Source organism: Aptenodytes forsteri, unplaced genomic scaffold, assembly GCF_000699145.1.
Source record: "Aptenodytes forsteri isolate BGI_AS27 unplaced genomic scaffold, ASM69914v1 Scaffold146, whole genome shotgun sequence".
Classification (NCBI taxonomy): Eukaryota; Metazoa; Chordata; class Aves; order Sphenisciformes; family Spheniscidae; genus Aptenodytes; species Aptenodytes forsteri.
This window is the reverse complement of record NW_008795128.1, coordinates 3,693,616-3,706,201: the sequence shown is the minus strand read 5'-3', so window position 1 is coordinate 3,706,201 and position 12,586 is coordinate 3,693,616. Positions and strand designations below refer to the sequence as shown.

The following is a 12,586-nucleotide window of genomic DNA, read 5'->3' as shown; positions in this document are numbered from 1 at the left end:
AAAAACATACCCCCCCCCCCCCCCCATCAGTGCCCTAATCCTCTTTATATATAAAGTCTTCCAGAAATCAACAAGTCTGGTATTTTAAGAATACATGTAACTGAAATCAGTATTTTACTTTAAGGCAACTTGTTCAAAAGCAATGAACATTTTCAGTGAGTATGTCAAGCAAATATCATCACACACATCCTAGAGAGGAAAAAGAATGTCTTGAGAAACTCTTGAAATAGAACTGGGAAACAGTCTTCCAGTTTAGAAAATTTTCTCCCTCAGCTCTTTTTTTTTTTCCTTCTGGATTTCACTAACTTACTGCAGGGTCTCCAACAATTCTTTTGAGATCTGTTTTTCAGCAGAGAAGGATTCAAACATCTAAAGGATAAAATCTTTGGGAATTGTATACTGACATATTCCTATGGAATTGTTGGTTTATGTTTTATCCTAGTAGACATTGGGCATATTTTGTTATTAAGCATATTTTGTCATTAATTTTGCTGTCTAGCAGGAATAAGTAGTATAAGAAAAGCCAGAGTCTCTAAGATACGTCAAATATCTACTATGGTTTTCCAAACAGAGGCAGTGAAATATTTTTGCCAACCTGAGTAATTTATGATACTACCAGTATCTTCAAGGACATACGTAATGTAAATGAGGAGAAGGAAGAGTATCTAGAAGTGAGGCATAGTGAGGTGCCCTGTACCTGCACCTGCTGTCTGTGTGCATCCCTTCCCTTTCCTGTGGGAACATTGTGCTATTTCTTTCCCCTTTTCCTCTCGTTTTTTGAACTTTTTGTTTTGTCTCTTGCCCGTCCGGTTTTAGTTCCTGAAACTAAAGAAGTGGTGAGCCACAAGTACAAGACGCCAATGGTGAGTCAACTGTGATGCCTTCTGGTAGTTCTTTAGAGGATATATCTTTACATTTTCATGTGGCAAAAAGAATTACATTGAGATTGCAGGATTTGCAATGCTAATACTGCAGTGAAACACCAGCTGCTCTTTTATGATAATTTTCCTTAAGGGAAGCCAACAAAACTTGGTGATAGTTGTTTCTATGAAACTAGAGGAACTCAGGTAGTGTAGAAAACGTGGTCTCTCTTGTTCAGATATTTAAAGATGCAAGGTAGCTGGTTTGGCATGAACTTTAGCACAACAAGAGCTAGTGGAACTGTTAAATTTAAGACAGTGCAAGAAAACAATCCTTAATCCACAGAAAAGATGGGAAGGTTGACTAGTTCCTGGGCATAAAATGATTGGTAACTGAATTTTATGAAAAATTCCCATTTCCTCATGAAAGTGAGCAGTGAGATGCAAGAGAACAGTGTAAGTATTGATTCCTGCTGTATAGGTGAGTTACTGCTGTGGTTTAGTGTTCAGTTTTTATAACATTTTTTGAACACCAGCAGTTGATAATGATACTTAGCACTCTTACACATAATAGTTCAATGATCCGGCTTACATGCACTTATGAGGAAGAAATAGAAGCCAATGATTATCATCAGAACTGAAATTTCTTCAGTTATTTTATGTCTAAAGTGCAGTGTGTACATTTTGTGATTGCAGGGAAACCTCAAGAGGAGAGAGAGAAAAATTACTTGAAGAAGCTAGAAATGTTTTAGAAACAAAATGCTTACAATATATGTAATTTAAGAAGCAGATCACTGTATCTTTTAATAAGAAAAGCCAGTTTAATGAAAATTAATTATATTTTACATAAGTGTTTTACTTGTACTATAATACAACAAAACACGTTATTATGCTTATTACCTTTACAGAGATTATAAATGTCAATTTACAGGACAAGAACTTTTAAAATCACCAAAAAAGCCAGTATTAGAACTAGGATATAAACTAAGTCTAAGTCTTACCTTCACTGAATTGTGCTGCCAGTCACATGCTAAAAGAGGATTTTCTGTTAACTAATAGCACACTTAATCAGTTAAAAGCAATAATTGTAAATCTTGCTAATGCTGTGTGAAACCCTCTGCTTTAAGGTAGTGACAAAATTGCTTGGTATTCTTCATATGAAACATGCAATGTTGGGTTGTGGGGTTTTTTAAATTAAAAAAAAAAAAAAAAAGGCAAAAAAAAAATCTTGTATTATCCATGGATTCACTATCGTTGATTAAAAATTACAAGGATTACCAGTCGTACTTTTGAGCATAAAAAGATAGTTGTGAACAAGGAAGAATCCCACCATCTCATGAGTCAAGGTACAGTATTGGATGTTTAGTTCTGGTCTTTTTAGTTAGCTCTTTCAATCCCTCCCAGAAAATTTCTTGTAACTTCATACAACAGACCAAAAGCAAATATGTAGGACGCTTTTTCTACAGCCAGCTGTCCAACTTTCTAGCTTAGCATACTGTTCTTAAAAATGATTCGAATCATACTACCAAGCAACTGATGTTTTTATCCCAAAGGAGATTTTTTTATTTGTTATAAGGCTTTTCTTCTCTATCCATCTCAGTTAAAAGGTAGTATGGGACACACTTTCCTGATTTTGTCTGTAGTCAGAGTAGTTGTCCCATGAAGCAAAATGCACATGCATGTCAGTCACATGCAGCAAAATACGAAATGTGCAGTGGATTTTGTAAAACACTAAATCATATGAATTTCATTGTCTCCTTTTCTAAATTCTTGTAGGCTCATGAGATCTGCTACTCCGTGCTGTGTCTCTTCTCTTACGTGGCTGCCATTCGCGGAAAAGAGGCAGAAAACAAAAGCAAACCACCTCGACCAGTTTCCAGCTGATCACGATATTGGGAAATACCTATCCTTTGGCACGCTGACGTGCAGTACTCCTATTTTTACTGCAGTTACTGGAGCTCACTTTACTGTCTTCTATGAGAACTTGATTATTTATGTATGACCCTGCAAGTCTTTCCCCATAGAAAAACCTAAGACTTCACTGCTCAGTCTCCTTCTGAATTCATCCTTAATGGAGTTTTTATATGAGCTGTTAATCAAACAGTTTTGAGCATCAGCATCCAGCTGTGAGTGACCTACTCTGGCCATTCCTTTGGAATTCCTTTTTTCTTAAGATGACTAACAGCTTGAGTTCGGTTGTTTTTTTTGTTTCTAGTGGTACTTGTTACAGATTAATCACTTTACAACTGCAGGCTTCTGCTTTCAGATTCTCTGGTATGTGCTCAGTGGAAGCAGTCTGGTCCTGCATGTTGTTTAAATGCAGTGTTTTTATTGTTTTCCTCCTGTGTTGTTTGTTTTTACCCACCAACGGAGTTCTTGTCACATAGTTCTTCAGACCCTTTTGGTAGAGATGAACAATTTAGCTACCATAGTCTTAAAATATCATGTGACAATTGAAGTTTGGCTATTAAATTGGTCCATCTGTGGAGATGACTGCTATCTCAAGTGGGAAAAGAAGTGGAGAGAGAAACTTTGAAGGCAGTATATTGTGAAAAACTCTGGATTTTGTGGATTTGTGGATTGTGTGGATTTTCAAATGGGCGTTGAGGTAACATTTGTAGATATCCCAGCAGTAGAGTTAACAGATGCATACAAGCACTACCTAAAGCAGTTAATCACAGGGATTAGAAAATGAATAAGGAAATGTAAAACTTGGAAACGTTATTGACAGAAGCATGCAGCAGACCCTTTTGTCTTTCTGCGTTTGTAACTATACAACAAGACATTTCTATAGCAATCTATAGAACATGTTCTGAAGCCCAAAGGATTATGCTGTCTCCAAATTTTTTAAGCTATTGCTTTTTTCCAATCTGTACCTGTATATATCAAGGAATCTTGCAAATACTGTGTTGACGTATAATGAAACTCCCACAGTTAAAACTATCCATCACATTCCTTATTTTAAGTAGGCCGAAAATGAATGTTTTTTGCATCCTGTTTTTGTTCTTGAACTGTACTGCACTTGTCTGGAAAGCTCTTAGGATGCTGGGAGGAGAGACTGTCTAGAGAAAATAATGTTACATGTAAAATACCTGGAAAAAATGCTCTGATGCAAACTGATGTATTGTATGTTTTGACATAGAATTCTGAGTAAACGAACCCAGAAATAACCCTGTTTTGGCTTGGTCAGGGTGCCTACCAATTTGAATGGAAGACACTAGTAATGGGTGAGGAAATGATGTAAATATTACAGTACCACATCTATTTATAGAAACTGTACAGCTGTCTGAATGTGAAAATAAAATGTCATTCAACCAGCAACTGGTTTTCATCCTCCTGTGCTTTTCTATTGATGCAACTTATTCTGAAATTAATGTAACTATATACAAAATACGTCATACGCATATATGAAAGAATGAAAAAGAGAAGACTATAAATGGAAAATCTACATTTCTTTCCACATAAGCAGTTAAAACTTGTTTTTGTTTTCTTCTATCATAACATCCATGTAATTTGTCTTTAAAAAAAAATCTGAAAAACACGAATAGGGAAAACAGACACATCTGAAATATTGAAATTTTTTTGCACACATGCAAATAGAAGCAAAAAATAAAGGATTTTTCATCCTTTCCTAATATAAAGGCAAAACTGAAATTGGCAAACGCTGAAACTAGCCTGTGTTGTATTTAATTTATTTTCTTTCTTTTGTCTTCTGAGACTGTAAATTTTCTTATAGCAATATCTGAATTTTTAGCAATTGTGGTATTCTTCATACTACTATACTACAAGTATAGTTAAGACTGAAATCACTTTGGTCTACAATAGATGTTCCGTTTACTGCAAAACTGGGTGCCACTTAAGTAGACAATATTAATTTTTAAATTGTAAATATTATGTTAGCAGGCCTATTAACATATTCAAACCAGTTAACGTAAAATTAGAAGGGGAAGATTAGAGTTTAAAATAATTAAACGCACAGCATCACTTACTATCTACAGCTCCTTTTTTTCCCCTGTAGAAGCTGGATTTTTGCAAGTGTATTTTTCTGTGACTTAAAATAATAAATTACAAAGTGCTGTATGCTCTAGACTGCTGAGAAACTTCAGTCCAGAATAAGACTTTTAAAGGGCCTGATAATAAAAATGGCCCTCTGTCTCTTTTGACAGAATGCTTTTAAAGAACAGATGTGGCTGAATAGTTACAGTGCTTGATGTTCAATGGCAAGAAGGAATCGGTAACAACCTCAGACACTCAGCTTCTGCTCTTTAGGAGAGAGCAACTGACTTGGCTTCAAAATTGAAGAAATTTTTGAAATGTACAAAATCTTTCTTGTACTTGATGATGTTGACTGGGCAGGTGTTCTGCTAACTCTGGGAATGTAGCATATTCATCTGAGACAAAGGCATGCTGTCCAGTGTTTCCACTACTGAATACACAGTGCTGCTCTCCGGATACCAAATGCAGATCTGGAGGTTGGATTTAAAATTGATATAAAAGCGTAAGTCTTTTGGAATGCAGTCTTCCACCCTTTCCACCTTCACCTCACCACTCCTAAGCATTGATAAGTACATAAACTTTACTTTTGAGGGAAAAAAAAAAAATCACAGTGATTTGCATGTGTTTTGTCATGTCCCACTTATTTTAATCTTTAGGTAAGAATTCCTTAGCGGCAGTAAGAACTTAGAGGCTTCTAAACCTTCCAGGACCAAATGGAAGACTAAACGAGAATAATTGGTAATAATACAGTGCTAGAAGATTCTTAGAACAAAATGACTAATCCTTCCGGTTTTACCACTAGGAGGAGCCTGTGTCTTAGTTTTTAAGTATTTCAAGATTACAACCTTTTTACTTTAACACTTCTTGTATTTTCCAAGGCACTCACACAAATGTGACAAAGATTCATAAACTTGCCTTAAAACTTAAGGTATTTGCTTATCCTGAACAAGTTTCTTTTTCTGCTACAATTCCTTGTTTGTGGAAGTTGGTTTTCAAAATGACCATTAAGTGTTCTCTGCAAACACTGGGGTTTGTGACCAGTCTTCCTGGCAGTTTTCAAAGTGGAACCAAGGTTACTAATTTATCTGTCTTCTGGATTGCAGATCTTCATTGTGATGTTCCAAAAAAAATGCCCTGGTTTTGTTTGTGAATGCAGTGTCAGTTTCTAACATGAGTGGGTCCACATTTTAAAGGTTAAAGGTTTTAATGTCAGTGAGTGTCACAATTATACTTAAGTGATATTTATTAAAGATAACTCTGGAAAACAACTTTGAAGATGTCTGTTGAAGGCAAGAGTTCGTTAAGAAAACCACTGTAAAAATTTCCTACACCCTGATTACTAGCTTCAGATAATCCCTACCCTCCTACTTTGACACTTTCAGGATAGCAGAGTTTATAAGATAAAATGTTCATCTGGGCATTCAAAAGCTAAATTGCTAGTAAATGTAAATCATGAAGAATTTTGATTCCAACTAAAGTTCTATCTATCTTAGTGATCAAAGTGGATGGAAAAATGTGGCTATGACTAAGCCTTCTTAGGAACGTTTATGTTGCAAAGATATTGAAGATATTTCTAGAATCATGGTGCTTATACCAGAGGAGGGCTTTTGGTTCCCACTGAGCATATTGTTAATAAGGAAGCAGTTGCCTAGAATGGGAACAAACCAGTGCTTGCCCCTGTGTCAGGCATAGGCTGCTGTTACCACTGAATTCAGAACTAAACAGAAAATAGAAGCTAAGCTTCTCACAAAGAGCAATATTTACATCTCAGTTCCCCTTGATTGCCAAATGGATGACAGTCAGAAGACGTTGCCTCTGAGGCAAGATCTTCTGTGAGAAAAATGGCTTCTGCTCAACTCTGACTCCAGTGGTATTTAGGAACTCCAAGTCACTGCTCTTAGACGAGCCAGGTTTTGGTGAAAGACGACATCTCCTAGCTCCGAAAGAAGTGGGAATTAGGACCAAGAAGCAGAACATTTGTGCAAAGGACCTTGCCAGACAAAAGGGCAATGCCAAAGAGCCTTTTGCTCTTCCACAAGTTGCAATTCAGCCAGAGGTGTCTGCTTCTCACGAGGGCAAGACATTTCCAAACATCTGAGTGGTATTACTTTGCTTCTGCTAGTACCAACGGCTTCACGTACAGCCCTACCATGTAACACTCTTGTAAGATGTTCAGTGTGAGCAACAGCTTTGAGTTCCTTCAGCCATTCCCAGTGTGGCTATTTCACTAAAATAGTAGAAATGTGATGATGCTTTAAATAATAGTGGGCATGTGACCCCTCTTTCTAGCACTGTATCTGAAGGTTTAAAAGCTTGATGTTGGTGACAGATGAGGTTTGAGTGCAGTTGAGTACAAACCAGACTTAGAGAGGACCTCTTTCAGGCAGATTCTATGCTCAGATAGGATAAAAATCAGCTCAACATTTATACCAAGGTTAGTAAAATTGTAAGTTAATTTTCTGTTTATATGTACTTAGTATAATTGTAAGTTATAAGTTAATTTCCTGTTTACTTGTGTACAATGTTTTGAAGCTTCTGCAGCATAGCAGTTCAAGCATTGACTAATTTTGGTTTTAAGCATCAGTCCAACAAAGAATCATATATACAACAGCCAAGGGCAAACAGTCCTGCTTCTATTTGCATTAGTATAGTGATAAACGTGGTTTAAGAACCTACATAGAAATCCCCTTCTCCCAAAATAGCTATACATAAAAAGGAACAAACAGTGGCAGGAAAAACACCAATAAAACTTCAAACAGTTGCTTCCTTCAGGTATACGAAAACTCTAGTTCTGTATTTCCATTCCTTCCACTCTTTTGCCTTTTCAGTTTCTCTTATCAACTCCAGTGAGTGTCAGCCTATCCACAGTGCTCTGGGTATCAAAGTGCTCTCTCCTTCCCTTTTTACCCATCTCCCTGCTTGGGTTCCTCACTGCTTCCTCACAGTTTCTTGGCTTACGCTCTCTTCAGCCAGTCAGGCTCAGTTCTGCACCTCAATTTCTCATCAGCTGTCTCCATCTGTTTCTCTTAGCATTTTTTCATATGTTCCTCTCTTCTCTGTGACCATCATCATCTTCCAGCCTCCTTGCCCAAACAGTTCAGACCTATGCTCTTCCCCGGTCTCCTGCCCAACCAGTCTCTGTCCCCTTCCAGCTTCCAGTCATAGTCATTTTTCTCTCTCCTGTTCTTACCAAGCTCTCTGTCATCTTCTTTCATCCCTCAGCCTCATTCTGCTCTTACTCCCTTTGCATTTAAATAAAATTATTTTTGGTGGAGTGCTGAAGAGTGCTATAGAGGGAACAGAAAAGATTTCCAGTCTTAGTTCTGTGACAGCTCCCAGCAGCAGCTCTTCCCTATGCTCGTTAGAAATGGCTCAACCATTTAATCTGATATTAAAAATAAATAAATTTGTCTAAAACAGACTTGTAACCTAACAAATTGTCTAAATTGTTAAAGTTTTTCAGTGCTGTAGGAAACAAAAAAAGCATAAGAGGAAATATCATGCTTTGTAAATATGTAGTACTGTTAGCCCCCCTTATACCAGTGAGGAAGAACAAGTCCTGTTTCCAGGTAGAAATTTTTGAGGACTTTCCAATGATCAAAATCTACTGTACTTGGGTTTTTTTAAGGCAACATATACAGGAACTGACCTACAAAGCTGAAGAAAAGCTTGGATTTTCAGCCTGTTTTTTTCTGGGTTTGGTATACAAAAACCAGCAGTAAACAACAATACTGTATTTAAGAGTTATATTAGTTATTAGTCTTTCCATCGTCATACTTTCCTGGGGTAAATCTGGATTGTTGGGGCAATTATTAGTATTATGACAGATACCAAGCAAATGCAACCTCAGTGAAGGTTAAATTACTTTCATCCATATCCTGCATTGTTCGTATATTTAGGTCCCACAATTTATACTTCCAAGCAAAACAATGAAAACTATGTATGATATTCTTTATGTTTGTTAAATAAACCATGTTTGTTAAATAAACCATAATGAATATAAAATCAAGTTCAGATGATTATCCATGGTGGAGAAGAAAAAGGGGGCACACTTACCACTTATTTTTTCCACCTTGTATCAGTTTCCATACATTTTCATATCCACTGACGTTTTATATATATTGGATTAGTCACTTTTTTGGATTATGTGTCTTCTGTAAAGCTATCCTAATACAGAATTGTGACTGAAACAAATACATAGCTATGACAGTTATCTGTGGTTTTAGGGCTGCTTATTGTCAACATTTCTGTCTGGCACAGAAAGCAGATGCTAGACTATTTTTTCCATATCAGGACCTAATAAATGAAGCTGTTCTTATCTGTCTCTTTCAAACTTTCACCAGTTCAACCTGTTTTAAGACGTGTTGCTTACGCAGACTGCTCTGTGGACCTTGCCCGAAGACAAGTAAAGGGTATCTCACTGACAGCTTTTGTTTCCCTAAAATAGAGTTCTGTGGTTGGGAAGCACTTGAAAGGTATTAGTGGGGCTATTTTTAATCTCAGCAGACTGTTCTTACAAAATTCATTTGCAAGGAGACAGGAATGGCTTGTATTTCTAAACCTGCTCCAAGACAATATGTTAGTGGCAAACCTCTCTCCTAAACACATATAAGGATTTTATTTCAAAGAAATTCTGTGATAAAAGCAACATAAATGACTTTTCTGATTTCCAGAACCATCTTTTCCCTTGCTGCTCTCATTTGAATGGCCATTGTATGATTAAGGAAAAAATGCTATCAACTAGTATTTTCTTGTGGTTTTATTCATTCTATTCAATTGTAGTTCTCCCTTGGAACAGCTAGCACAATAATCCTTTCTTAGAAGGAATGAAACCTGCAGGTGAGGTGTGCTGAAGCTCCTAAATATCTGTCTCGCCCTGCATTGAAAAGCTTTGTTACAATAATATATGGGAACCTCTTGACCTCTTACTGCAATTTTCAACAAGTAGAATTTAATTTTTATATATAATTTTATATAATAAGCTTAAACAAATCTGAAAAAGTCAATAAAGATTAACTGTTCCCTCTTGAAGAGGGAACAGGAAGATAAACTCATGACAGGTAAGGCACTTTATACCATTTTAAACATTCTGTTGGGACAATTTGAGCTCAATCTGTTTAATTTGCATTTCACCCCACTGTATCACTTAGGTATTGTAACTTAAGCAGCAAAGCAGGGGCACAGATCATCAGCTTGTGCTAACATCAGGTCATGCATTGACTGCAGTGATCATCTAAACTGAAACAACCCATTAAGGACAATGTTTAGAGTTTACCAACTACTAAGGAAAGAGAGATTTTTCTAAACATGTTACTGAATGCAAGTAGTTTTCTTTGTGTTACTTTGATTTCTGCCTAACATTAGAATGATCTTCCAAACAATGATTTATTAGCAAACATGTGAATGTGTGAAAATTTAGGACTTTTTCATTTTAGGATATTTCTACCAGCATAACTATGCTAGTGCAGCTTCAGTTACAACAATGAGTATTGATTGGTGTAGTTAATCCTAACTAAATAAAATGCATCAGTACCTAATCCACAACAACATACTCACATTGATGGAAACTTAGCTTCTTATTACACAGGTTACCCTTCTCTTGGCCACACAAGGATCCACCTGCAATGAGGATATTATAAAAATATTTAGTAGTTGGCACCCTTTCTGCAAGAATAGCTTTACTACCAGAGCATATACCTGGATTTACAGTGGCTTGGGCATGAAATACTACATCCATTTTTATTAACCAGTCAGAAGTCTAATGCTCAGGAAAGAAACAATGAAAGAAACAATGAGCATGTTTATTCTGCAGCTGTTACCATGGATATGCCTGCTAGTTTTAAACTAGTAGTCATGTATTTATGATAGCAGAATACAAAATAGGCTGCAACCTGAGGAGCTCCACCAAATGCAGTCGCTGTCATGAATTCAGTGAGGACATATGTCTTATTGCCTTCTTTAGCTCCAACTGATCCACTTCTCAGTTGTTAATAGGAAGAATTCATTATCTCCGTGGGGGACCATCAGTTAATTCACACACAGCCTTTGACAGCTTCTGTATAAGCCCACTGAATTAAAACTGGAAGAGGGACAGGATGAAATCCAGCACACTTTACCTTAATCCTCTATGCTCACACCACAATCTGAAGTGATTTTCTTCAGGCTTTACAGACCTGGGCAATAACCTCTCAGGCCGAGAGCTCCCGGCGCTGAGGAGAGGTGGTTCCGCGGCGCGAGCCGGCCGTTTGCAACATCCCAACGGCCGCGGGGCTGGCGCGCGGCAGCCGCGTCCTACTCGGGCGGGAAACGCCGTAACGGAGCGCCGCCATCGCCCACACCTCAGGGTCCGGGTCCGGCCCCAGCGGTAACGGGCTCCGGGGGCTCCCCTATTACACCTCCACATGCGCGGCCCTGGGCCCTGACGGGGCAAAACCAGGCAGCCCCGGGAGGGGGGAGGCTGCCACACGGGGCGAGGGGTGTGCTGTGTCAGCTAGCCGGTAGTGCTGAGGTATCCTAATCAGCTCCCACCTGTGGCCTTGGAGGGGGGTGGATTTTTAAATCCTCCTCAAATCTTGCTACAGCTACTACCCAAAATTCAGATGTTGGCATTTGAGGCAAACAAACCCCCCACATCACTATTCTGAAGTTCAGTCTGAGCATCCTGAAGAAAAGCTCAATTCTGTGCCTTTTAAGTAAGATTTGAGTAATGTTTTAAAATCAGGTTAGTAAGTAAGGAAGTAGTTGATGTAGGCTTGAAGGAGCCAATCTTTCATCTTTAAGAAGTTTACTCAATTTTAGAATTACACCTGAAGAAAAAGATGGTTTTCTTAATGTTTATTATGCTTTGGCTTTTGATTTTTTTTTCCCTCCTGGGTTTCACACACTGTTTTGTTTCTTTTGTTGTTATTTTATGAAGTATTGGTCAGCCATTAGCTCATTTTGCTATTATTTTTCAGTCATAGAATAATGGTCAGGATTTGAGCACTGAGGCAATCTCAAGTAACTAAAGGAAATGAGGAGCTCTGGTAAGGTTTGCTTGCATTTGACAGTTTAATTCCATCTTATGGCTTTTATCAAGAGTATTGAGTGAAGCTTCCCATTGTCAGGAGCAAGTAAGCATTGTTTACTTGTAATATGTACACAACAATGCTGAAATACAGGATGAGACACAGAAGAACTGATGCTGTGGTGTGAAATGTGTGTTGTCCTGGGCTAAAGTGTCAGCTGAGGGTTTATTTGGCTAGCAGGCAACGCCACACTGAGACAACTGAGCTAGTAGGAGTACCAGAAGTGTTAATAGTTGTCTTAATATTTTTGGTTTAGTTGATGTTTCTTGTAAGTGGTATCTTAGCTTAAGTGAAGCACTGGGCTAGCTTGACTACTTCTGTGCTGCATGATACTGTCTTTAGTAATGCTCTGCAACATCAGGGAGACAATCCTGAAGGGCAAAGGGGTTCAGGAAAGCTGGACGTTCTTCAAGAAGGAAGTCTTAAAGATGCAGGAGCAGGCTGTCCCCATGTGCTGTCAGAAGAACAGGCAGGGAAGACAACCCAGAAGGGCAAAGGGGTTCAGGAAAGCTGGACGTTCTTCAAGAAGGAAGTCTTAAAGATGCAGGAGCAGGCTGTCCCCATGTGCTGTCAGAAGAACGGGCAGGGAAGACAACCCACCTGCCTGAACGGGGAGCTCTTGCTGGGACTCAGGAAAAAAAGGAGAGTTTACCACTTGTGGAA

General features: G+C 38.1%; 1 protein-coding gene across 2 annotated transcripts in view; it reads left to right on the top strand.

Annotated features, from left to right (window-relative positions):
• Positions 1 to 4,181, top strand: part of MADD (MAP kinase activating death domain) — a 64,126-nt gene extending 59,945 nt beyond the window's left edge. For both annotated transcript variants that reach the window (XM_019471616.1, XM_019471615.1), the window contains exons 34-35: positions 817 to 863; positions 2,637 to 4,181. In XM_019471616.1, coding sequence (XP_019327161.1) covers positions 817 to 863; positions 2,637 to 2,744 — 155 coding nt within the window. In that variant the 3' untranslated portion in view covers positions 2,745 to 4,181. The remainder of the gene's footprint in view (positions 1 to 816; positions 864 to 2,636) is intronic.
• Positions 4,182 to 12,586: the final 8,405 nt, after the last annotated feature.